The following is a 27,249-nucleotide window of genomic DNA, read 5'->3' on the forward strand; positions in this document are numbered from 1 at the left end:
TATATTTGATTACATTTCAGAATATAAACAGGGGCACCATATCTGTAGAATTTCCCTGGTAATACATCAGGAAGCTGAGACACAGAAAGTCAAGATAATTGACTAATACCATCCTCGCCTTTGGTTGATTCTGTATTGGAATCTAGTTATGCATGGATACAGTCACTCTTTTTCCACTACTTGGCGCCACATGAGAGCTGGCAAAATCAGCAGGGCTTTGCAAGAGAGTAATTTGAAGATGAAGAAGTATAACCTGTCCAAGAGGAATGTCAAATATCCTGAGAAGCTACATAAGAAAAAAAGTTCTCTGGACTTATTAATTATTATTATTTCTTCTTGCTCCCAAAGATCTGATCTTAAAATGCAACCTCTCCCAGTAATACTTGGACCAAAGAATTCATATTAAAGCACAATCAATCATCAGTAAGTGGATTAAGAGAAACACTGAATAAGTGGTAGAGGCTAGAGAAGGAAAAAGAAGGGAATTAGTGGAGTGGAAGCTGAAAAATGGCCAGGAGCATGGCAAGTGGAAACTTTAGTCTACCTCATACTAAGCCTGGATGCTGTAGTCTAAGGGAAGAGCTTTCTCATATAGATTGAGTACACTACCTGATCTGGTGGATACTGACGGCCAGGCCTGGGCAATGGAGAACTGAGGAATGGATCAGAGGTTGGAGAGAGCACCCAAGCAGCAGCAGGAGGCATTAATGGCACCAAGTCCTCATGGAATCATTGTAGCCTATTTCCTAATCCATAGTGTCCCAGCTACTGTTCGGGGTTTAATTCATTGTGACAGCTCCTTTTACTACTTAGAGCAGAAAGGGGAGAAAGAATAGAAAGAGGCAAAGGAGGGCTTTCACAAACTTAACTCAGGGACATGAGAACTGACAGTGCAACAGAGGAGATAAAGCTCCACTTTCCACGAGTAGCAGGAATGAAACTCGGAAGAGCAGACAAGGTATGGTATGATGACTTGCTGAGCCACCAGGTTCTGCAAGAGGCAGTATGATATGGTAAGTGTGAGAGTGTGGACTGCAGAGGTTGGCATTCTGCTTGGTAAGTGTGAGAGTGTGGACTGCAGAGGTTGGCATTCTGCTAATTACCCTCTTGGCCAACAGGAAGCAGAAAAATGGCGAAAGCAATGATGGGACCAAGCTAAGGCATCAAGGCATGATAGGAATGCTTTAACTTCAGCGCTATATTTGAAGGAAAGGGAAGAGATGGACTTGTGGTTCTTTTTCGGATATAAGTGTGAACCATTAAGAGGCCTGATCCAGTGGTCTTTCCAGATGACTCTTTTAGACATATTCCTCCTCAAAGTGCTCATCACTTCTATGGCCTACAAATGCAATCTGTTCTCCTTGCTGGAGGACCTAAAGGATGTACGTGTTCTAAGTCACTTCAGGTGTGTCCAATTCTTTGCAACCCTATGGACTGTAGCCTACCAGGCTCCTCTGTCCAGGAGATTCTCCAGGCAAGAATACTGGAGTGGGTTGCCATGCCCTCCTCCAGGGGATCTTCCAACTCAGGGATCAAACCGCATCTCTTATGTCCCCTACAGTTTCAGGTGGATTCTTTACCACTAGCGCCACCTGGGAAGCCCCGCCACCATTACAAGTCTCTGCCCTTGGGTTTAAGAGAGAAGGTGACAGGTTCCTAATAGAGAAGGGATTATCTAAGAAGCAAACTTAAAAATCTTTTTTTTGTTGTTTTTTTCTTTAAAAAGAAAACATCTGAGGAGCAGCAAGCAGTTCAGTATCTACTAAGAAAAAGTAAGTGGCAAGGGGGTGAAACTCTTGAGAGTTCCTTGGACTGCAAGTGAAACTCTTGAGAGTCCCTTGGACTGCAAGGAGATCCAACCAGTGCATCCTAAAGGAGATCAGTCCTGGTTGTTCATTGGTAGGACTGATTCTGAAGCTGAAACTCCAATACTTTGGCCACCTGATACGAAGAGCTGACTCATTTGAAAAGACCCTGATGCTGGGAAAGATTGAGGGCAGAAGGAGCAGGGGACGACAGAGGATGAGATGGTTGGATGGCATCACCGACTCAATGGACATGGGTTTGGGTGGATTCCGGGAGTTGGTGATGGACAGGGAGGCCTGGCGTGCTGCGGTTCATGGGGTCGCAAAGAGTCGGACACGACTGAGTGACTGAACTGAACTGAAGGGGGTGAAAGAGACTTGTTGCAAAATCTTCATCTCTTTTCACATTCTATCTTTGGGTTAATTCCAATGCAACACTGATAACATTTCATGGTTTTTAATCAGGAGTTCTTTGGTAACTAGATTTATTACAATCAGCTCAGGCCAGAGGAGGTGATTATTAGAATTAGAAAGGTGAGTTTCCCAGGCGCAAGGAGAAGTGAGGCACACAGGCAGCGGAAGGGGAATGAGACCAGGGACTTTTCCATCCTCTACCTAGACCCACGTGCCCCGGACCCTTCATCTCTTCTCTGGCATCTGCTGTCTGTCTTATTTATATGTGGCCTGCCATGCTTTGGGGGCTTCCCTGCTGGCTCTGCAGTAGACTCCGCCTGCAATGCAGGAGACGTGGGTTCAATCCCTGGGTTGGAAAATTTCCCTGGAGTAGGAAACAGCAGCCCACTCTAGTATTCATGCCTAGAAAATGCCATGGACAGAGGAGCCTGGCAGGCTGCAGTCCCTGGGACTGCAAAGAGTCAGACAGGAGTGACTGACTAAACCAACACCGCCACCATGCTTTACCCAGTAGTTCTCTTGGTTCCTGAGTTTATGTTGCACAAATGAAACAGAGGTTCTGATGGCATCAGTTGAGATTGTGGGTTCTCTCTCATCACCTGTGGCTAAGTGGAAGAATGACTGTCCCTTAGGGGAAGTAGACAGTAGAAGGCATGTGGAGAAAAAAGTTTGGGAGAAGAAATAGTGGCATCTCTAATGTATTTTTTCTAATAAGGTCATTGTGAAGATCAAGGGGCATTTAGAACGTACATGAAGGCATTTTATAATCTGTAAAGTACTATATAATAAGGTGATGGTTATCTCACACAAAATTCTCAAAGGTTTAATATCTGTGCTATGTTTTGGGAAGAGTCATCCATCTATTTGCTATTGAGTCAGAATGACACAAGCCTGAGAAAGCGCCAGTGAATTAAGATAAATCCAGAACACAGACCGTAAGAGGTAGATATTGTTCCAACACAAACAAAACCTCTTAAAGCAATAGGCTTCAAAAGACATGATAGAATTACAAGTGGGTTTTTTCATTTAAACTTCTTGCCACGCCCCCCCCCACCCAGCTTGTTATGTTTCTGTCCCTGACACCAAGCTTGCAGCAGATGGATTTGTATCACAGGAACCCAAGAGCTAAACCCCATTCTGTAAACGTGTGTCAATCTGTCATCTGAATGTATATTTGCTTTTATACTCTGCTTTTCTATGTATTCATAAATCTAGCTCTCTAAAATGTATTTGAAGAATATCATTTAAATAAAAGATAAAACTTGAAGCAATGTTTATCAACATAATGCTTAACTGAATTTGTTCTTTTCTGTATTTGTATAATTAGTAAATTACACTCTTTCATCCTTTTCTGTTAGTATAACATCTCCCTGCTTTCAAATGGTTATGTGGTGTATAAATCAGATGATTCTTGCCAATAGTCAAGTAAGAAAACATATCTCTAGCATTTCTTGCCTCCCTGACATATTCTTTATATTTTTTCTCCCTGTGGAATGCTGTGCTGGCTTTAATTTTAAGATACATAATTTTCTGCTGCATTAAAAACAAAACAATTCTCAATCAATGCTGGTCATTAGCCACTTATATCTTAAAATGAATTTCAGTCAACGTGACTCCTCTTCCAAGGGTGTCTGCATATAAAATTTATGATGGAATAAAAAATTTTGTTTTTAATTGAAAGAACCATATGTGGAATTTTTTTTTCTTCTTCTAGAGGAAGTAATCCTCCTCTCTGGTACTTGCTGCCTTGATCCACAGTGAGGTTATTAACCAGGGTCAAGCTAGCCCTTCACATGGGTGTCTTTTATGTATATGCACAGGAGCAGCGACATGATGAGTGCAGATATGGCCACTGTGAGACCATTTCAAACAGGTGGATAACGTGGGGTGAGCTAGGGGAGGGCATTATGGGCAACTAGGCATGTACACCACTGAGAAGCAAAAGAGGTCTCTGCGAGGTAAAATATAAGTAAACAAACATCCTCGCAGAACAAATGTTGGTAAGATGGGCCATAAGTAAGTGCTAGACTATAGCAGAGACGAGGCTTTTCCCCTGTGAACTACAGCATTACATTTCTACCCCAACACATGTAATCCACTATATCAAAAATCAGAGCGAAACTGCCAAACAACTAAGAAGCCATAAACATTTTAAGTAATATTTTGCTTTTGAAACAACTTTCTTATAGGAAATGCATTGTATTTATGCTTCTGTTTATATACATGTGTGTCTTGGGCTTCCCTGGTGGCTCAGACAGTAAAGAATCTGCCTGCAATGCAGGAGATCCAGGTTCAATCCCTGGGTCAGGAAGATCCCCTGCAGAAAGGAGTAGCTTCCCACTCCAGTATTCTTGCCTGGAGAATCCCATGAACAGAGGAGCCTGGCGGGCCACAGTCCACAGGGTCACAGAGTCAGGCATGACTGAGCGACTAACACTAACTACTGTAGATACAGATGCATACATTCTAGAAACTATAAAGAAACCTGTTAAAAAGAAGATGAAGACATTACTCAAATGCCATCTTCCAGGTTAAAAAAGAAAGTTAACATTTTAGAAGTTTAATTTTAGATACCTTACTTTACATATATGAGTAGATAAACACCTCTAAATAATTCAAAGTGGCATCCTGTACTATTTTTAAAGCAAAAATATTTTAATGTAACTTTACTTGAATGAAAGCAACAATAAAACTATTGATGTTTCTTCAAAAACACAAAAACAAAATAAATCTGCACTTAAAAGTTATAGCATCCAGCGGCCTCCTGCTCTGAAAGTTTGGGGAGAAAAAGCATATATCTAATCCCATAGTTTGGTATTTAATATTTTAGATTCCACATCTGTAACATTTATGCTCTTTCTACAACTGTAACTCCTAGTTGTCTTGTTGTTCAGTTGCTAAGTTGAGACTGACTCTTTGCAACCCCAGAGACTGCAGCACACCAGGCTTCACTGTCCTTCACTATCCCCTGGAGTTTGCTCCGATTCATACCCACTGAGTCGGTGATGCTCTCTAACCATCTCATCCTCTCCTGCCCCCTCCCTTTTGGCTTCAATCTTTCTCAGCATCAGGTCTTTTGCAGTGAGTTGACGATTTGCATCAGGTGGCCAAAGGATTGGAGCTTCCACCTAAGCATCAGCCCTTCCAATGAACATTCAGAGTTGATTTCCTTTAGGATTGACTGGTTGATCTCTGCTGTCTAAGGGACTCTCAAGAGTCTTCTCCAGTACCAATGTAGTCATGATCTTATATTTAAATGATTCATTGCTCAGTAGCCATCGCTGGACCATGGTTTCTTTATTCTTTTTTTTCACTCATCTCACTGTTGGTTGGGTTGTTTCATTTGTATGCCCAAAGAAGTCACACTCTTGACATAACTTGACTTGCTCAAATTCACTAGGTATAACATTTCATCGGTATTCTTTTCCCACAGAACTTCCTAAAAAAATATTTTGAGATTCTGCTTCCTTTCATTAAAGTTACTTTTGGTCTTTCAACATCATGATACTTCTTTTAGGGAATATCACATCCTCTTGATATCAGGAGGTATATGTACGATTTCTTTTCCCTTTTATATGTTGTCCCACATTTATTAGTACTGGACTGGTTGGCATCATAATTATGAATTTGGGTATGGCAAGTTTTCTGTTTTTTTTTGGGGGGGGGGGGCTTGGTTTAGTTTTAGTTAATTTAATGGAAAAGGCATACATTAAATTTTTCATTATTTGACATATTGAAGGAAAATTTTTGAAAACTTGTTTAGTAGCTCAGTTGTGTCTGACTCTTTGCGACCCCATGGACTGTAGCCTGCCAGGCTCTTCTGTCCATGGAATTCTCCAGGCAAGAATACTGGAGAGGGTTGTCATTTCCTGCTCCAGGGGATCTTCCTGACCCAGAGATGGAACCCACATCTCCTGCCCTGGCAGGCGAGTTCTTTCTCACTAGCGCCACCTGCTGCTGCTAAGTCGCTTCAGTCGCGTCCGACTCTGTGCGACCCCATAGAGGGCAGCCCACCAGGCTCCCCCGTCCCTGGGATTCTCCAGGCGAGAACACTGGAGTGGGTTGCCATTTCCTTCTCCAATGCGTGAAAGTGAAGTCGCTCAGTCATGTCCGACCCCTAGCGACCCCATGAACTGCAGCCCACCAGGCTCCTCCGTCCTTGGGATTTTCCAGGCAAGAGTACTGGAGTGGGCTGCCATTGCCTTCTCTGAGCGCCACCTGGGAAGCCCTAATCACATAATAAAAAGAATAACTACACAGACACAGAGAACTCTTTGATGGTTCCCAGAGGCAGGGTGTTGAGAGTTAAGTAAAATGAGTGAAGGGAGTCAAAAGGTATGAATTTCCAGTTATAAAACAAGTCTTGAGGATATAATATGCAGTATGCTGACTATAGTTAACAATAATGTCCTACATATGTGAAAGCTACGAAGAAACTAGACCTTAAAGTCCTCACTGCAAGAAAAAATGTTTGTAACTGTGCATAGTGATGGGTGTTAACTAGGCTTACTGTGGTGATCATTTTGCAATACATACAAATCTGCATACATGAAATCATTATGCTGTACATTTGAAACGAACATAATGTTATGTCAATTATACCACAATTTTAAAAAACAGCACATTGAAAAAAATAGCTGACAGATACTACTTTTAAATCAAAGCTGTATATATATATATTTATATTTATATATATTTGAAATCTATATTCTTCTATGTTTGTGTATCTCTTTCACCAATTGTTTTCTGATTATGACATCTTTATACTTCCAGGAATTTATATATATATATATATATATATTATTCTACTTTTTCCTTATGGATTTTGTTTCTCCCTTTCTGATTCTCTTTGATATTTTTTCTCTCTTTGCTGATATGTTTTCTTTCTTCCCATCTTCTTTTCTCCTCCCCCCTTTGGGTTTTCTCCAATTTTCTTTTTTCAACCTTTGTTTTTGCTTTTTCTTTCCCTGTTTTCCTTCCTTCTTTAATTTTTCACATTTTTTCCCTGAATTTGTTATGATTTAAGCTTAGCATCTCCTGTTTTATTGAATAAAAATTATGGCCGCTGTCAGTTAATACATATTTATCTAAGAAAATACTGTATCTTTCCAAGTTGTCATTCATTGATATTTATACCAGAATTTCTTTGAAGCAAAAGAGTTTTAAGTTTCTGTTCTTAATTATCTTCTTTTATCCTCTATTAGCTGCTGTCCACTTTGAAATCATCATTTACTAATTATAATGGTACTATGACTTTAAAGTCTAAAAGTAAAATTTCAGCTGCAAATATACAAGTTTTTTCACATGACTTTAATAACAAAGCTAAATTCTGGGCACTAGGGGAGAAACTGCAAAGAGTCATAATTTTTCATCCTGCATTTTCAATAGAAACTAAATGTGTACATTAATAAAAGGAGAAAAAGCAGTTAATACAAAGTATTCTTCCTCATGCATGGTGCACATATTTGGAACCTATTCTTTTTAACATCTTTCTAAATGATTTTCTGATTAACAAGCATTTCCTTAACTCAGAATTTTTATGTCATTTTGAATTCATTATCATATAAACACCAAAACTTCTTCCTCTTCATTTTACCATCTCCTATTTGCAGCTCATTTTTTTTTTCTATATCACTCCACAATGGTTGTTGCTGTTTAGTAGCTCAGTTGTGTCTGACTCTTTGTGACCCCATGGACTAAGCCCACTGTCCTTGGGATTTCCCAGGCAATAATACTGGAGTGGTTTGCCATTTCCTTCTCCAGAGAATCTTTCCAACTAAAGGATCGAACCCACATCTCCTGCATTAGCGGGCAGATTCTTGACCATTAGGGCCACCTGGGAAGCCCTCCAGAGTGGCTACAAAAAAATTCTTCCTCTTTAATACATCATCTGTTATTTCCAGCCCAATTTTATCGATATCATTCCAAAATAGTGGCTATGAAACAGGCTTATAGGAAGTGTCTGTGACTGTCAACAGAAGTGGGAAGAATGATTTTGGTTGCCAGCCACTTAGCTGTTGTACAATAAAATACACTTTAAAAATGCTGCATAAATATAATATGTTCTTACATAACACATTTGTTGACAAATGAAATTTGCCTTACCCCCTCGCTTGTTGATCTTGGCATAGCCAGGTGAATAGCTCCCAGACATGGAGGATGAGCTGCTGAAAGCTGCATGGTGTAGTCCAGACACAAGGGGCTCATCACATTTTTCTGAAAAGAAAAGAAAGCCAGATTTAATAAAGACTGAATGATCACTGGCATATTTTTTGTTAAAAATCACTATTGACTACAATGAAAATTTCAAGATACATGATATATATAGCAAACAATTATAATTTATACAACTTAACACTGATGATTCTAATGAACCCTAACACAATTTCAATAGCCTTCTGATTTTCAAGTTATAACTATGATAAAGTTATATATCATATTATTATTCCAAAAGACTTCAATGCAGGCCTGCTATCTCAGAATCATGAATAAAGTTGTGGCTGGTTATTTAACAAGATTTGGGATTTGGGGGTCTTGTCAAAATCTTCAGTTATTTATTCACTCTAAGGATGCAGGGTTAGAAATATGAGCTTGGAGGAGGGAAGACCAGGAGGAATAATATTCAAACTAAAAAATTAGGAAGGAGGTACCAGTAAGAAAGAACACAAGATAACCACCAACACGAAAGCCCTGCTGTCTAAAATATTAGTCAGTTCTCATTATACTTGACCAATGAACTGCTCTGGAGTTCTAATTTTCACTTGGCTTCTGCACTGGCATGAACTATTTTCCCCCCTCCTTCTTTGCTACTGCTGACTCTCCCATTCCACTTTGATGGCTGGTTCTCACCTTCCTAGTGTCTATATACGTTAAAGTGCCCAGGACTCAACCCTTGGCGCTCTTCTCTGCATCCTCTTGGTCTCTGGGAGACTGCATCAAGTGCTATGTCTTGTCATACTGGAGTATCCCCAATCCTACCACCTCACTTTGCCTGATCCCCTGGTCCAGGCAGTCATCAGCCGTCACCGCTGTGAATGCACAGTCTTCCTTCCTCCTCCTTTGCCATAGTCCTTCTGTACACAGCAGCCGAAAGGGCAGTTTAAAAAGTACACAGGTGGGTAAGATAGTTATTGCACTCAAAATATCCTCTGGCTCCTGCTCTCAAGTCACTTGGAATGAAGTCCAAGGTCCCCCAATGGCCCACAGCAGCCTCTGCACTGGTCACATCCTCCAGCATCGTTGTCCTTTACCGTCCAGCCACCCTTTCCTTCTGACTGCAACTACAGACCTGCTCCTGCCAGGACCTTTGCTGTCACTCTTCCGACGACCTCAAGGCTCATCCCTCACCTCCTCCAGGCTCTGTTTAGTGTTATCTCTCACAGTGCAGACAAGTTTTCCCAGTCCACCCAGCTATACAAGTACTCACTGCCCTCACTCTCTGTACCACGCCTTGCTCTATTTTCCTTCATCGCATTTACAGCCATCTGATATGTTGTGTTTTCATGCATTCAATTGTTTGATTGCTTTTCTCTCGCATGACATTAGAAGCTCCATGGAAATAAAAGTTTTGAGAGTTCGCTTAATGCTTCCTTTCCAATGATCTGAATAGCACCTGGCACTTGGCATACACTCTAATGACATTTGTAGAAGGAAGGAAGCAAGGGAGGGAGGGAGGAAGATGGGGAGGGAGAGAAGGAGAGAGAAAGGGAGGATGGAAGGAAGGGAGGAAGGAAAAACAAAGACAACTAAACTTGACAAAGAGTCTCAAAGCATGATGCTACATTACAACATGACATAGCACCTAAGTTTTAGAGAGAAGGTCCTAAATCCCCAACAAGTGTTTACATGTGCTCAGTATTTTGTTTAATATGACACAGAACTACACTGTATATTCTAAATGACTTCTCTCTCAGATATTCATATACAGGGGAAAAACAAAAAACTAGCAATAGAAGGAATGAACTAGTTTTCTTGAAAAGTCATTCAAGTGGAGTGAAGTCCCCAGTGATCCTGGGGAAATGAATTCGTTTTCATTATCTCACCACTTGAGTGTGTACAAAACTGAAGTTAAGAGGAACACATCCATCCTTGTAAAACATAGTTAGATTTCTTACTTTTCTCAGTTATGCTGCGAGTGCCTCTGAGCAATGTGGCATGTGTGTGAATATATTTCCCAGAAAGTTAAATGTAAATGACTGAAAAGAGGAACATAACATTTATTTTAAAAGTATCAGTTTACAAAGTGAGGATCCACAGTGAAGGGTTTCATATTAATTGTTTAAAAATGTAGTATTATTTTAGCTGCCGTTGATCACACACATAAAACCCTGATTTTCTAACTTCTGTCTCAGTCTAACTTTGTACAACTTTTTGATGTAAGTTCTGCATTGAATTTTAACAAGCAACTATTACTTCAGAATTTTCCATTATTTTAAAAATGTGCTAATGTTTGCTCATGTTTATTTTATTCACTCAAATAAAACAAAATTTTATGACATATAGACACTATTCTATACAAAATACACAATCAATAACCAAAAAGGACCTACTTTACAGCACAGAGAACTACACTCAATCTTTTGTAAGAACCTATAAGGGAAAAGAATCTGAAAAAGATTCCAAAACACTTTGCGGTAACCTGAAATCAACTACACTTCAATAAAATATAAACTAGATTTTAAAAAATTTAAAGAAGAACCTATGTTGTGTCAGACACAGGAAATGCAGCAGTAGAGGAAACAGTGCTCCTGTCCTCACGTAATTTATGTTTCAGTAGAAACTAAAATCTAACTAGAACAAAAACAAACATGTAAAAACTTGAATTAATAGGATGAATTCATAGGATGGGATGGTGATAAAAACTACCAAGACACCCTAAATATGAAAGAGGGGCTGGGAGTCTGTGTGTAGGGCGGAGGTTGAGAGAGTTGTAGGCTTCGGATGCCTAGCCAAGAAAAGTCTCTTTGATTGGGTAACATCTGCATAGTAACCTAAGGAAAAGAGGACATATGCTGTGACAGAGCTCAACAGGACCATGCCAGGAAAAACCTTCTGTCCAAACCTGCTCAGTAGGACTAACCTGATACTCCTTGGAGAAGGAAATGGCCACTCACACCAGTATTCTTACCTGGGAAATCCCATGGGCAGAGGAGCCTGGCTATAGTCCATGGGGTTGCAAAGAGTCACAACTAAACAACAATACCTGATAATAAGGAATAATACATTATCCAAAATTCAGTATTCACTGAATATATAGCTCCATGTTACACATGGTAAATAATGAAAATGAAGTTGAATAATCAAGCGATCCATTTAACTTGCTTAAATTTAGAACTTAAATACAGCAGTTTATAAAATCCGAGGATAGTTTATCCATATTAGTTATTTTCTTTAAATTTGATTTCCATAACAAATTAATCTTTATACCAAATTAAATTTTTTTCACTAATTTTACAGACTCATATAAATCAGAATAACAAAATTAGTGTAAAACGGGGATCAAGAAGGATAAGAACAGATAAAAGATTATTTATTTTTAAAAAGTACAATAGAATTATTATAATAATTTAAGGATCAGATATCTTACAATAATCTAAGTTGAGACAAAATCTATAACTGCATAATTAAGCAAGAAAAATGCCACATGAATTATATGTTCTCCTGAAAGACGGTAGTCACAAACATTTATTATTATCTTATTCTCTGCTTTGCCCTGTTCTAATCACTTTGGGCAATAAAACATCTATCTATGTATCTATTTCCCATTCTCTCATGAGCGGTAACAATATATGGATCCATATAAAGTAATTAAACATGAAACAAGAAAATAATACCAGTCTGTAATTCAATGCTGACTAGAACATAATCAAATCCTGAAAGTAACAAGTAAATTAAAAATACATGACTGTGGTTTAGGTGAACTTGTCACTCCTGGCTTTCTCCTGTGTGTGACCTTGAGTACGTCAGTCAACCCCCTTTCTACAGATGAAAGTGTGAAAGTGTTAGTCACTCAGTCGTGTCCAACTCTTAGCAACTCCATGGACTGTAGCCGGCCAGGTTCCTGTCTCCATGAGATTCTCCAGGCAAGAATACTGGAGTGGGCTGCTGTTCCTTTGTCCAGAAGATCTTCCCAACCCAGGGATCGAACCAGAGTCTCCCACATTGCAGGCAGATTCTTTACCATCTGAGCCACTCTGACTCACACATAATATGAAGAAATTAGCTAAATTTCTCTCAAACTCTAATGCCCTCGAGCACTATCAAGGACAAGAGTCCACAACTGTGTCCCCCAGACCAAATCTGGCCCGCTGCTCGCTTTTGTTAGGTAAAGCTGTGCTGGGCCACACCCCCATTCACTCGTTTATGTCTGCATTCACATCTCAGCAGAATGTCACAAAAAGAGCCCACACAGCCTCTGAAGCTAAAGGATTTACTATCTGACCTTTTACAGAGAAAGTTTTCTAACCTCTGGTTCAATATAATGAATATTCCATGTATCCACAAAGAAGAATGATTAACGATCACTTATGGTAACAGGTAACACAAATAAGACCTGAAGAATTGAGAGGATATAGATGAAGAGGGTTAAGACCACTATAGAGACAGGAGAAGTTTTAAAGCTACAATGAGGATGAAATTTCCCCGTGATGGCTGTAGCTACACTCCACATGTGCCCATATTGCCAGACTGACTATTAGGATGAATGATCCACTTTTATCTCCAACTGTAATAATAGTTATTACACCTTCCATCTTCCAAAGAGTCTGACTGCTTGTTGTTCTAGAGCATGCGTCTCAATACTCTGAAGACATTAAACATTAGAAAATCAAACAGATCCCTGGAGAAAGTTAGTATTTTTATACTAGTGGTAATTGTAGTAGAGAAAGAGGGAGAATGCTAACATTTGAAATAATTTAGTATTTCTATAATTTATACTGGGATGTCTTCCAAAACTACAGCCACATAGTCATGGCAAATATTTGGTCTCCAGTGTATTTCCCTTCCAGGGAATCCTGGATGAAAACTAGAAGAGCAGATGGGCCTTGAGTTTTATTTTCACACAATTTCAGTCAATCAGGAAGGCAGACTAGCTGTAAGAATTCTGTATGAATTCAAGCTGGAACAGAGGAAGTGATTGGCAAAGCGAGACGAAATGGCTGTGGCCCTTCACCTCCAAGAGCGTGGCTGAGAGTCATATTTCTTGGCAAGGGGGATGGACGGCAAGTTCACGAGGTCAGAGGACTTCAGAACATATGTCACTGACATCAGAGTAGCATTCAAAGGTTATCTCTGATTAAGAAATAATGTTGGAAAACGTTCACCACATCTTTTAAAACCACAGCACTTACAATATATGTTTTATATCACACATTTGGAAATACAAGTAAATACCCAGAAAATAAGAATGGCAAAGAATGGCAAAAGTAGCAAAAATGCTACTAGAATGGAAATCCTATTTTTTAAAATTTTTATTGGAGTTACTTTACAACGTTGATTAGATTCTACTGTACAGCAAAGTGAATCAGTTACACGTATATCCCCTCTTTTTTGAATTTCCTTCCCGTTCAGGTCCCCACAGAGCATTGAGTAGTGTTCCCTGCGCTGTACAGTCGGTTCTCATTAATTATCTATTTTATACATATCAGTATCATATATCATATCATATCAATACATCATATCTATCCCTACCTCAATCTATCCCATGCCCTCTTCTCCCTTTGTTATCCATATTTGTATCCCTTTGTATCCATATCCATAATGTATCCATACATTCTAGAAACATTTGATTCAAACTCAGAAAAAAAAAAAAAAGCACTGTAAAACGCATATTCTCAAGGGAATACATCATAAAAATGTTCTCTTTATTTCCTGTGCATTCAACTCCTGACTTTTGAATCTAGAACTACATGATCATCAGCCTCAGTTTTTATGACTCCATTGTCAGGGCAAAGTTAAGAGGCCAGACCTCCCCCTAAAGTCTTCTGTTTCTGATCAGTAGCCTCCTGCCTGGCTCCTTCTGGCCAAAACTATCTCTAATTGCAAGCTGAGTGGTCGTGGTCATTTCCTTCCCTGGCTCCCCTAACAGCATCTCAGTTCCTCCCAGAGACGGCCTGTCTTTCCTGTGGCAATGCTCATTTCAAGGCCTATAGGCCCATCTCAGTGGGTGCTACAGGGCTGCATGATGCCTCCCACTCCTGACTTTCCTTCTTTTCTTCCTGCTCCCCATGGTGTCCAGCTACAGCCAGTCGGGGTCCTTCTCAGCTGAGTCTACAATTGCCTGAGTCTCCAGCCACTCACTGTTAACCATGTTATCCTCTGTGCCATTTCCCTGACTTCTTGGATAAAGCATGCTTTGGCTACATTGTTTCATAGACAGTGGAAAATTCTTTGGACAATAAGGTGCTATTTCTTATCTAGCCTCAGTTCAGTTCAGTCGCTCAATCGTGTCCGACTCTTTGAGACCCCATGAATCGCAGCACGCCAGGCCTCCCTGTCCATCACCAACTCCCGAAGTTTACTCAGACTCACGTCCATCGAGTCAGTGATGCCATCCAGCCATCTCATCCTCTGTCGTCCCCTTCTCCTCCTGCCCCCAGTCCCTCCCAGCATCAGAGTCTTTTCCAATGAGTCAACTCTTCGCATGAGGTGGCCAAAGTACTGGAGTTTCAGCTTTAGCATCATTCCTTCCAAAGAAATCCCAGGGCTGATCTCCTTCAGAATGGACTGGTTGGATCTCCTTGCAGTCCAAGGGACTCTCAAGAGTCTTCTCCAACACCACAGTTCAAAAGCATCAATTCTTCGGCACTCAGCCTTCTTCACAGTGCAACTCTCACATCCATACATGACCACAGGAAAAACCATAGCCTTGACTAGATGGACCTTTGTTGGCAAAGTTAATATCTCTGCTTTTGAATATGCTATCTAGGTTGGTCATAACTTTCCTTCCAAGGAGTAAGCGTCTTTTAATTTCATGACTGCAGTCACCATCTGCAATGATTTTGGAGTGGATAGTTTTAGGATTTGGATGAAAAAGAGACCGACGCCACGACTCAGGTGTGTTTCCTGAGGAATCACTGAGATTAATATAGTCCTGTAAATGCTTCACAAATTATAAGGAATGTCAGTTTCCACACTCAGATCAAACAAAGGCTGGAATGGGATCTAGCACTGCTTTAGAGACTGTATTCCCAAGACTATGATTCCATGTGTGCGTGTGTATGTTTTAAATATTCATCTCAATAAAGAGGAGAGAAGAGGAAAGGGAGGAAGGGAGGTAGGGAGGAAAGGAGGGAGGAGGAGAGAAAAATGAGAGAAAAAATGAGAGAAAGAAAACAAGAAAGAAAAAGGAAGAAAGGCACAGCACTAACAATAACTTCACAATCTGTTTCTCCACATCTAAGACAGGCCAACTATTTTTATTCCCTATAAACGTAGGTCACTGGTTCCAGAAGTCTTTGTTTTGATGCACTTAGAAACGTGGTGCTTTGTCTTCTTTCCTCAGCACACATTCCTTGCATAGGTTCTGTATTTTTCACCTCAGAACTTTGCTAACTTTAGCATTCTATTAAAAAACCCAAACAAACTGAGCCCTTTCCATATGCCATCTGTGGAAATCCCATACCCCACTTACTTTTCTCTGTGGAAAAGGTGTAATTCTACCTGGGAGCCAAATGTCTTTGAATTGAATAATGTACATATACATTTTGATGTTTAAATACTGTATTACTCCTTGAATGTATGGCCAGTACCAGAAATTGAAACATGACATGCTCTTCCGGTATATTTTATAACTTTTTGTAAGTTCAGTTATTTTAACTTAATCTGATCTAATAAATAATTTCTAGGATAGTTGTGATTTGCAGAGATTAGTATTAGACTGAGGTTTTCCCAATATTAGCACATGGAAGAGAGCATGCTCTTTACAATTAAAAAAAATGATATTTTATTCCTAGGGGTATGAATTTGGATGACTAAGTTCCATCTTATCCAGAGTGTCTTCAGGTTTTGTTTTTTTTTTTTTTCATTATTTCAAATGGCCATTTCTAATTTTGGATAAGTTTTTCTATGATTTCCTACGTCATAGCAATAGAAAGTAAATGGTTTTAAAAATCAGTAGTATAGGAGAATTCTGGAAAAAATGTTTGCTCTTCCTTAGGGCAAAATACTGATGACTCCAACTCAACTTTAATTTTATATATCTTCATTTTCATCATAATTTCCTCCCATACTTTTTATGATTCATACCTTGCTTTGTGTACTTCTTGCTCAAACATCCCTGGCCTACTCTTTGTCACTGGAAATAAGATTTTTTTTTTGCCTGATCTTATAAAATTCCATACAATACAGAGAAAGAAAGGATTTTCACAATCCACAGAAGTAATCACTCTTACTAGTTTTCACATACACACACACACACACACACACACACACACACACACTCACTACATTTGATACAAAACGTATGTTTAAATGCGTGAGGACATTTGACAATCTGGTCTTTAGCATACACTGACCTATCAAGGAAATGTCCATGCAAATATTTCCTTTTGTTTTAAAATAAAAATAAATATTGCTTTGTATTTCATTTTATGAAGGGATCTTTTATTATCTACATCTGGATCTTCATAGCAGGGTTAAACTCCTTTGCACAGAAAATGCAAGAATGTTAGTTCATTGGTAAAAGAGAGTATATATTTAAATTGAGAATTAACTGTCCTTTCATACAATGTATGGAGAATTAATCTAGTTTTCTTTACTTAAGGGCTCTCACAAAAGACATGAAGCCAGCGGTCATGAAGAGAAGTACAATTAGTTTGCCATTAAATGCTAATTTAGAAAAAGGTAAAGATAATAAATTTGGAACTAAATCAACTGAGTGGACATGTTTTACCTGACATATAATGAAAATCAATAAGGGAAAAAAGGAAACCTATCTCTCCCCTTTACCTTCTCACTGAATCTTTCCTCTTTACACCTCCAAGGAGGGGACCCTATTTTCCTTTTTGTTCATTTCCACTCAATGGGAAACAACGAAATGTGCTACCATATGCATTACAGCAGCCTTGAATTCAGTGAGGCAGTTGCCCCTTTTCCATCTCAGTAGCATAAACAGTAGAAACCGCTAAGCCAGAATCAGCAAATAAATAGTAATTGTAATCATTTTTGAGTACTTATGGGGCAGGCAATGCAGTAAATATTCTGCGAGAATTCTCTCAGTGAGTCACTTTATTTAGTAAGCCTTTGACATTGATATCATTACCATTATACAGATGAGGAAGCTTGAGACATCACAGTTAAAGAATCATAGTGAAAGTGAAGTGAAGGTCGCTCAGTCGTGTCCAACTCTTTGCAACCCCAGGGACTGTATAGTCCATGGAATTCTCCAGGCCAGAATACTGGAGTGGTTAGCCTTTCCTTTCTCTAGAGGATCTTCCCAACCCAGGGATCAAACCCAGGTCTCCTGCATTGCAGGTGGATTCTTTACCAACTGAGCTATCAGGGAAGCCCAAAGAATAATAGAACAAGGACAAAAGCCAAGTTGTATATGATTACAAGTTTTTGAGGTCTACCATCTCCAGGGTCACTTTGGATAAAATCTGTACACTGGATTTATTCTTGAGTGTGTAGATCTCCTAACAAAAATGAAATGGGCAGATTTTTCTTGCTGTTGTTTTTTAGCCACTGAGTCATGTCTTGACTCTTTTGCGACCCCATGGACTGTAGTCCCCACAAGCTCATCAGTCCATGGCATTTTCCAGGCAAGAACACTGGAGTGGGTTGCCATTTTGTTCTCCAGTGGATCTTCCCAACATAGGGATCCAACCCATGTTTCCTGCATTGCAGGTGGGTTCTTTACTGCTGAGTCACCAGGGAAGCCCAGATTTTTCTTACCACTTCCCATTTTGATCCCAGGAATTTACCTGAAGTGATGCCCCCTCTGTCATGCAGCAATTTTAAGCTCTTCTGTCCACAACAAACCCATGTCTTTCAAATAAAAGGAAGAGACACCCGCAGTTTTAAATAGGTGTTCTCAGAGAAAATCACACAGGATCAGCATTTCAGCTCATATGCCTACATCCAATAAATATAATGTTCAGCACAGTACATCAAATTTATTCCATTTATTCATGTAATAAATATTTATTGGGCACTTATTTCCTGCTTCAACCTTTATCCCTTCAAAATCCATTTTCTTTGTACTGGCCTGATGGATCTTTTAAAAAGCAGATCAGATTATTCCTGGCCCTTGTTCCTGAGGGCTTCCCCTTGCATTGAGTATGGAACCTTAACTCCAGCAGAGCCTGTGATGGCTTGACTCTGAATGATCTCTGGAGTTATTTTATTTCACTCTTCTCCTCTGAGTCGCTAAGCTCCAGTTTCACTTTCCTTTCTACACCAAGCTTCCACACCAAGCACATTCCTGCTAAAGTGCCTCTTCCTCTCCCTGTCTCCTGGCTGGAATTCTCTTTATCAGCTCTAAAGAAGGTAGACTCCTTTCCAGACAGCCCCCAACTCAAATACCAGCCCACTCTTTCTCTGGCCAGTGTCTAAATGCATCAACTCAACTTCCAGCTTCATATCCTCCAGACATTACTTGGTATTTGATGGCATGGTTTTATTTTGTTCATAGCACCAATGATAATCTAAAATATTCTCTTTTTACAATAATCATATAAAATGAGTAAATTCTTAGAAAAATATAACTTTATCAAATTTGACTCAAAAAAGAAATCAAACACCTCAGTAATACCATAGCCATTAAAGAAACTGAATCAGCAGCTTAAAATCTCACAAAGAAAACCTCAGGCCCTATATAGTTCACAGGCAAATTCAACCAAACTCCCAGGTGGCTCAGTGGTAAAGAATATGCCTGCCAATGTAGGTGACATAGGAGACAAGGTTCGATCCTTGGGGAGGGAAGATGCCCTAGACTAGGAAATGGCAGCCCACTCCAAGATTCTTGCCTGGGAAATCCCTTGGACAGAGGACCCTGGGGGGCTACAGTCCATGGAGTCACAAAGAGTTAGACACAATTGAATGACTTAGCACCCACAAATAAGTTTTATCAAACTTTCTTTTAAAAAATTACTTTTGTTAGGTAGGCTGTTTTTAACTTTTTATATTATACTAGAGTATAGTTGATTAACAATGTTGTGTTAGTTTAAAAAAATGAAAATAAAATAATCCTGATTGTTTATCTTTTAAAAATGTTTATTACTTTTCTGAATTGCCTGGGATCGGGGTATGTGCCTGTCCTGCTGAGCCTGTATTCCCAGGGCCTAAGAATCTGGCATGCAGCATGAATACCATATAGGGCATTACTGACAATGATAAGTAATAAATCCATCTAAATGTGAGCAGGGCAAAATAGTTCCTAGGTTTTGGCAACTGAGATGTATTTACTTTATCTAATGGACATTTTTGCATTTTCCCATTTTTAAAATTGCTTGTGCAAAAAAGAGTTGGCTTTATCCCATGATGTTACATGTAGAGCTTCCTCACTATAGCCCACGTAAGCATCTCTCTGATCGTTATCAACTTAAAATGATTTGTCATTTGAACCTTTGTATTACACTGAGGGTTTTTCTACATCATCAGTACATGCCTTTAGAATTTTTAAAATATCTTGTCTCCAGCAGTGAATTTTGTAAGAGTTGAAGTACTGACGTTTCTGAGAGTATTCTTTCAAAACCCCTTTTGTTTTTCTTTGTTTGCAAAAGAAAATAAGAATTTGGTATTTCTAAAATAACACTTTCCTCCTATATCATTGAAAACACACTGTGATAAGTATTTGGTTATATGTTGATCTCCCTGCTATATGGTGATCTGTTCTGAAGGAAGGGGAGTTTTTTACATTCTCAGTATATGGAAAATATAACGTATGGTAGGGATCTTCACATCCTTTGAAAAATACTGAACATAATCAGTATAGTAGCATCTGTTAATGAACAGATTCAATGTTATCATCTTAAAAAAAATCAGATCAAATTTTTTCCTTTTTTTTTCAGTCTAATAGCTACGTTCACAAAACATTTAAGAAAATATAGCTAGAGAATCAGCCATGTTTGCAAGAATCATAGTTGTAAATCAAATAGGAAATTGTCTGCTCTGCACATACCAAGGGTGAATTACTCAAGAATTGCAGTTCAAATTATGCTGGACATTTAACAGCTGCAGCACATTTCTGACAGATGGTTTAACAGATTAATCAGTTTCAAATTATCTACGAAACTGTTATATACCAGGAAAAAAAAAAAAAGATTTGTGAGAATAAAAAAGTTTTTTCTCCTCTAAGTCAATATTTTAATTTCAGAGAAATAAATTCTGTCACACCAAACAATAAAAATCAATGTTCGCCTTTTGTACAATATAGAAAACATTTTGAAAATTTTATTTATATTACTTTATGCTAAAAAGGAAATGGTATTCAAAAGTAGCATCAACTAAGGATTTAATCTCTAAAATAAGGGTGAATATGGTCTTTTCTTCTTTTTTTCCTCAACTTATATTCTATAGTCTCATGAACAGGCAGAGCTACCCCGAAATTTTAATAAAACAGTACTTTGAAGAGTGCCAAGGTCAATTGTAGCGCGAGTAAATGAACCTCAGGCCACTTCTAGCTGTCATCGGTAATCTTCCTATGGACAAGACTCTTCTAGATTGCAATTGGTTGGGCCACTGGTAAACGACTAGATTTCTGACTCGGATCTAGTTTCACTTACCGGTTAACTCAAAGAGAGTATTCACTGATAAAAAGCAATGTATTTATTGACAGTCAAGTCTATATCCTAGACTATTTAATCCACTTCCATTTTTAATTAATTCACTAAAGGGCTTTATTTAAACCTCCTCCAGTGTTCCTGACTCAAGTTATATCAGATTGATCATGAACTTGATTGGTCCAAAGTGGACAGTGGAGCACCAGTCAATAAAGCAAAGCTGTCAGAGAAGGTTTAATTAATCAACATGCATTTATGGTATGCTAAGGTAAAGGAAGATGGGCCATGAAACAGTGTTTGTAATATAATCCCAATTGTATATACACATTTATATGCAGAGTACATTATGTGAATGCTGGGCTGGATGAATCACAAGCTGGAATCAAGATTGCCAGGAGAAACATCAATAAACTAAAATATGCAGATTATAACACTCTAACGGCAGAAAGCAAAGAGGAACTAAAGAGCCTCTTGATGAGGGTGACAGAGGAGAGGGAAAAAGCTGGCTTAAAACTCAACATTCAAAAAGCTCAGGTCATGGCATCTGGTCCCATCATTTCATGGCAATTAGATGGGGAAACAATGGAAACAGTGGTGGATCTTATTTTCTTGGATTCCAAAATCACTGCAGATGGTGACTGTAACCATGAAATTAAAAGATGCTTGCTCCTTGGAAGGTAAGCTATGACAAATCTAGACAACAAATTAAAAAGCAGAGATAACACTTTGCCAACAAAAGTCCATACAGTCAAAGCTATGTTTTCTCCAGTAGCCATGTGCGGATGTGAGAGTTGGACAATAAAGAAAGCTGAGCACTGAAGAACTGATGCTTTTGAGCTGTGGTATTGAAGAAGGTGCTTGAGAGTCCCTTGGACTGCAAGGAGATCAAACCAATCAATCCTAAAAGAAATCAACCCTGAATATTCATTGGAAGGACTGATGCTCAAGCTGAAGCTCCAATACTTTGACCACCTGATGCGAAGAACTGACTCAATTGAAAAGACCCTGATGCTGGGAAAGACTGAGGCAGGAGAAGAAATAGGGGCAACAGAGGATGAGATGGTTGGATAGCATCACTAACTCAATGGACATGAGTTTGAGCAAACTCCAGGAGATAGTGGAGGACAGGGAAGCCTGGTGTGTTGCAATCCATGGGGTGACAAAGAGTCTGACATGACTTAGCGACTGAACAGTAACAACCAAATTTATTACAAAAACAGTGAAAGTTTAATGTCAATGGTTCAATGTATTTTTATAAGACAAGTTTTTAGAGAATTTTTATGTTTAGAACAAATTTGAGAGGGTGATACCGAGGTTTCACATACATCTCATATCCCAACACATGCATAGCCTTCCCCATTATCAACGTCACTCATAGACTGTTACATTTTTTACCAGTGTTGAATGTACATTGACCCATTATAATCACCCCAAATTCATGCTTTATCTTAGGATTCACTCTTTGCATCATATGCATGATGAACTTGGACAAATTATGATGACATATATCCATCATTAGAGTGTATGCACGCTCAGTCATGTATGACTCTTTGAGACCCCATAGACTGTAGCCTGCCAGGCTCCTCTGTCTGTGGGATTTTCCATACAAGCATACTGGAGTGGGTTGCCATGTCCTACTCCAGGGGATCTTCCTGAGCTAGGAATCGGGCTGTGTCTCTCGTGTCTCCTGCATTGGTGAGGTAGATTCTTTTACCACTGAGCCACTTGGGCAGATCCATCATTATAGTATCATAGAGGAATCTTTCTGCCCTAAAAATACCCTTTTCTATATCTGTTCATCTCCCCGACCCTAACCCTAAAAACCACTAATTTTGTTTACTGTCTCTATAGTTTTCCCTTTTCCAGAATGTCATATAGTTGGGATTACATGGCATGAAGTCATTTTGGATTGACCTCTTTCACTTGGCAGCATGTGGTGACATTTCCTTCATGTCTTTTCCCAGCTTGAGAGCTCACTTCTTTTTAGTGCTAAATGATATTTCATTGTCTGGATGTATCACAGTTTATCCATTTACCTACTGAAGGACATCTTGAGTGCTCAAAACTTTTGGCAATATGAAAAAGCTATTATAGATATCCAAATGTGGGTTTTTGTAAGGGGTAATGACAGTTTGATGTTTTAATATCTAAACATAAAAGTAGGAGGATAAGAAAAAAATGCATTAGATAGAAAATAGAAGAGAAAAACATTCCAGACAAGCACATCATGTTCAGTATTACAAAAAGGGCTAGGGTTTTAGGGTAAAGGTTAGGGTTAGGGTAAGGGTTATGGGAATGCCTAGTGACTTTAAGAAGGAATAACTAGCAGAATCTTAAGATAAAATAAAACAAAAACAATCCCAACAACTTATTTCAGCTGCCTAACACACTCTTCTCCCAATTTCCACTTGGATAACTTATCCAATCTTCAATCAAATGCCAGGAAAAGAGATCTTCTCCAACTCTACTATACCTCAAGCTAAACTCAGTCTGCCTCCCTTTCTTAGAGAACCCACTTCCTTTCCTTAGTAGCAATGCTGACAAATAGGAATCAGGTACTCATCTGTGCATTTACTTGTTTAATGGTGACTCCACCGTGAGTTGTTCATCCTCACGGATGAAGCTGAGGATTGTTTTCTTCATGTCTGTGTTCCCAGTACATGGAACAGTGATCGGTGCCCAGAATGAATGAACAGCAGATGGTACAGAGGGTAGCAATCATTGAATTCACAGAGGGATTTATCTGCATAAAGATGCTGAGGCCAAATTGTGTAGCAAAATCTCATTTGTTCATTCCTATTTTGCTTGTTCTCAATTATTCTTTCAACAAATGGTCACTGGGTGCCTATTATGTTTAAATCTAGGTACCCTTTATCCCAGATTTCACAGCCTGGTGAGTTCCATGCTAAAAATGTGTGTTATATTTCATGGACCTTGAGAAACCACTGATACGGTTTGCTTAATAGGGTAGTGATATGATCCAATCATAGCTGTATTTTAAAGCAAGAAAACTTTGATAGTAGGGCAACACAGACTAGGAGGTATGTTCTGAAAACAACAAGAATATTACAACGTTGAAAATTTGAAGAGGCACACAGATGATCAGAAGCCAGTGACGGTGGCCTTACAAGAGGGGAAAGATGCAAAAGATATTTCTGAAGGTGACTGGCTTGGTTTTACAGGATGTGTGAAGTAATAGAAAAAAGAGAGGTAGAAAATACCGAGATTTCTTTTGTGGGTGACAGTACAGTGTGAAGTCTTTCATCAAGTAAAGGCTATAATATATGCTATGGGACTCATTTGCTTAAATCATTTAATAAAACAAGATGTCTGAATCATTTAAGAGCATATGCGAAGATTATATCTTTAGTTAAAAGTTAGGCTTTTAACTAAACTACCAGTCATGGGTTCTGCATTTCATTCGTTGAAGCAATAAAGTCCCCTGGTGGCTCAGACGGTAAGGCGTCTGTCTGCAATTCAGGAGACCTGGGTTCGATCCCTGGTTTGGGAAGATCCCCTGGAGAAGGAAATGGCAGCCCACTCCAGTATTCTTGTCTGGAAAATCCCATGGACGGGATAGACTACCGTCCATGAGGTCGCAAAGAATCTGACACGACTGAGCAACTTCACTTTCACTTTCAGGAATCAGAAAGCCAAGAATGTAGCACATTAAAATTTCCCCAAGACCCTTCAGATTCTCAGTGACTATATTTGAGACAAAACTATCCAGCACTTGATTTTACATCTACACATTAAATTGTAAAAATCCATCTCTTTCACTGGGGTACTTTGCTGATGAGTAAGATTGATTCAGCATGTACCAGGTGATTCGGTGGTAAAGAATCCACCTGTCCATGCAGGAGACACAGATTTGATCCCTGGGTTGGGAAGATGCCTTGGAGGAAGGCATGGCAACCACTCCAGTATCATTGCCTGGAAAAATCCCTTGGACAGAGGAGCCTGGTATGTGACAGCCCATAGGGTTGCAAAGAGTAGGACAAGACTGAAGCAACTTAGCACACACGTACAAACAGCTGGACATGAATGCCTGTCCATTCCATTTTCTGATGGACCTTTCTCTCACCTTTCTTTCTTTCTTCTTATAACATTTTTCGTCTTGTCCTTTATAATGCCTCTGGCTTTCAGCAAATGCAAATTTCCCTATTTTAGGAAGGAGTACTTTTAATGTCCCCAGTAGTCCTTCCTCTCAGAACCAGGCCCCTTGAATGAGTTTTGTATGCCACCACTAAGGAAATGTTCTGGGAACTTAGGACAAATGTAAAGAGAAAAAGATATTATATTGATATCCAGGAATACATTCTATTCCAAAGAAAGCTGCCTGCTTTGAGATATATTTGATAATGGTTAAATTCTAAACAGATATAGTTATCTTTTTTTTTTCAGAAGGCTTCTATGAAATGCTCGGGTAGCATCACCAACTCAATGGACATGAGTTTGAGGAAATTCCTGGAGATAGTGAAGGACAAGGGAGCCTGGTATGCTGCAGTCCGTGGGGTCACAAAGAGGTGGACATGATTTAGCGACTAAACAACAATGAAAAGGCAAAATCTATATCAAATGAAAAGAAAATGGAGACACAGTAATTCTTTTCAAATATACACAGGTAGATGTGCACTGATTTTAGATGGATACAGTCAGGAAAGGAGACTGGATCATTTTTTGCCACCATTTCCAGTCACGAATGGCAATGGATGGTGCTACTTTACTAGGAACACCGCCAGGAGGAGGTTTTTGAGATAAGCAGATGGGATCTAAGCATGACTCTGGTCTTACATAAAGGACAGGATGGAGTCATGTCTAGAAAATCCAGGTCAGGAAGAAAGAATCCAAAAGAAAGTCAACTACAGGCAAACAAGGGGCAGAGCCCAGACAGACTGTGGAGACCCAGTCCTGGGAGAAGATATTTCATCTCTCTCATTCTTTACACAACCTGCTGTGCTTGAGAAGAGAAGCCCTACAACTTTAAGAATATTTAATAGTTAAAATGAGATCTTCCACCTTTCACAGGGAGAAAGAAAGAGAAACCACAAGCAAGCAAAGGCCCAGAAAATGAGATTAATTAGAGGTTACAAAAAGTAAGTTTGATTACTATGCTAAATGTGTTTGGGAAAATGGTAAGGAAGAGGAATTGAAAGTAAGTAGTATGTTGCGCCTTGAAAACTAAGCAGCTAATTTTCAATCTTCTGCAGAAGGGAACAAGGCACAATTAAAGGTTTCTAAACAGAGAAATTGCAGAGTAAAGTACAGGGAAAGTTACCAAAAAAGAAACACTGTTTGGGTTTTAAGCATCTTTAGAGAGGAGGTTCCCAAAGTATGAATTTCAGATGGAAAAAGAAAATGCATCTTGAGAAAACAATGTGATCAGAAATAAACAGGAAACTGAGACAACCCGATTTACAGAATTCTATCCTGCTGAAGTTCATGCAGCTATAGAGATGTGAGGAGTGTTGTTGGTTTTACATTCTGAAATGACACAGAACCATAGCAACAATAAATAAATGAGACATACATACATTCATAACCATCATGATGGAGAGACAGCTTCAGTCTCAAGCAAACAATCATATTGTTTCCCAAGACACCTACACTTTTCCAAAAGCTGGCCTCCAAACTTGAATATAGAAAACCCAAGTTCTAATTCCTATTCAGTCTCCAACTCTCTTGAGCAAGCCACATATGCACATTGAATCTCAATTTCTCCATCTGCAAAACAGGAACTATTGGACATACAATCCTCAGGGTCCCTTTCACGGCTGACATTCCTGGATTCTCTAACGTTATAAAGCGCTCTAGTGTTAGTGCCAGTGTTCAGTCGCTCAGTCATGTCCAACTGTTTGCGACCCCATGGACTGTAGCCCGCCAGGAGCCTCTTTCCCTGGAATTCTCCAGGCAAGAATACTGGAGTGGGTAGTCATTCCCTTCTCTAGCGGATATCCTGACCCAGGGATCAAACCCAGGCCTCCTGCATTGTACGTGGATTCTTTACTATCTGAGCTACCAGGGAAGCCCTGTTATAGAGATATAAATGTTTCAAGAAAGTGACATGGGTGCACAGAGGTAAAACAACGAATTCTACCTAGAAGATAATATCACCCAAACATATCACTATGAGTCATGGTGGCTCAGACAGTATAGAGTCTGCCTGCAATGAGGGATACCCGGGTTCAATCCCTGGGTTGGGAAGATTCCCTGGAGAAGGGAATGGCAACCCACTCCAGTATTCTTGCCTGGAGAATTCACTGGACAGAGGAACCTGGCATGCTACAGTCATGGAGTCGCAAAGAATCAGA

At 39.3% G+C, this 27,249-nt stretch overlaps 1 protein-coding gene across 3 annotated transcripts in view; it reads right to left on the bottom strand.

Annotated features, from left to right (window-relative positions):
- Positions 1–27,249, bottom strand: part of CNTNAP2 (contactin associated protein like 2) — a 2,326,438-nt gene that overhangs the window by 1,627,801 nt on the left and 671,388 nt on the right. For all 3 annotated transcript variants that reach the window (XM_027538737.1, XM_027538738.1, XM_027538736.1), the window contains exon 3: positions 8,325–8,435. In XM_027538737.1, coding sequence (XP_027394538.1) covers positions 8,325–8,435 — 111 coding nt within the window. The remainder of the gene's footprint in view (positions 1–8,324; positions 8,436–27,249) is intronic.

Source organism: Bos indicus x Bos taurus, chromosome 4 (genome assembly GCF_003369695.1).
Source record: "Bos indicus x Bos taurus breed Angus x Brahman F1 hybrid chromosome 4, Bos_hybrid_MaternalHap_v2.0, whole genome shotgun sequence".
In the NCBI taxonomy this organism is placed as follows: Eukaryota; Metazoa; Chordata; class Mammalia; order Artiodactyla; family Bovidae; genus Bos; species Bos indicus x Bos taurus.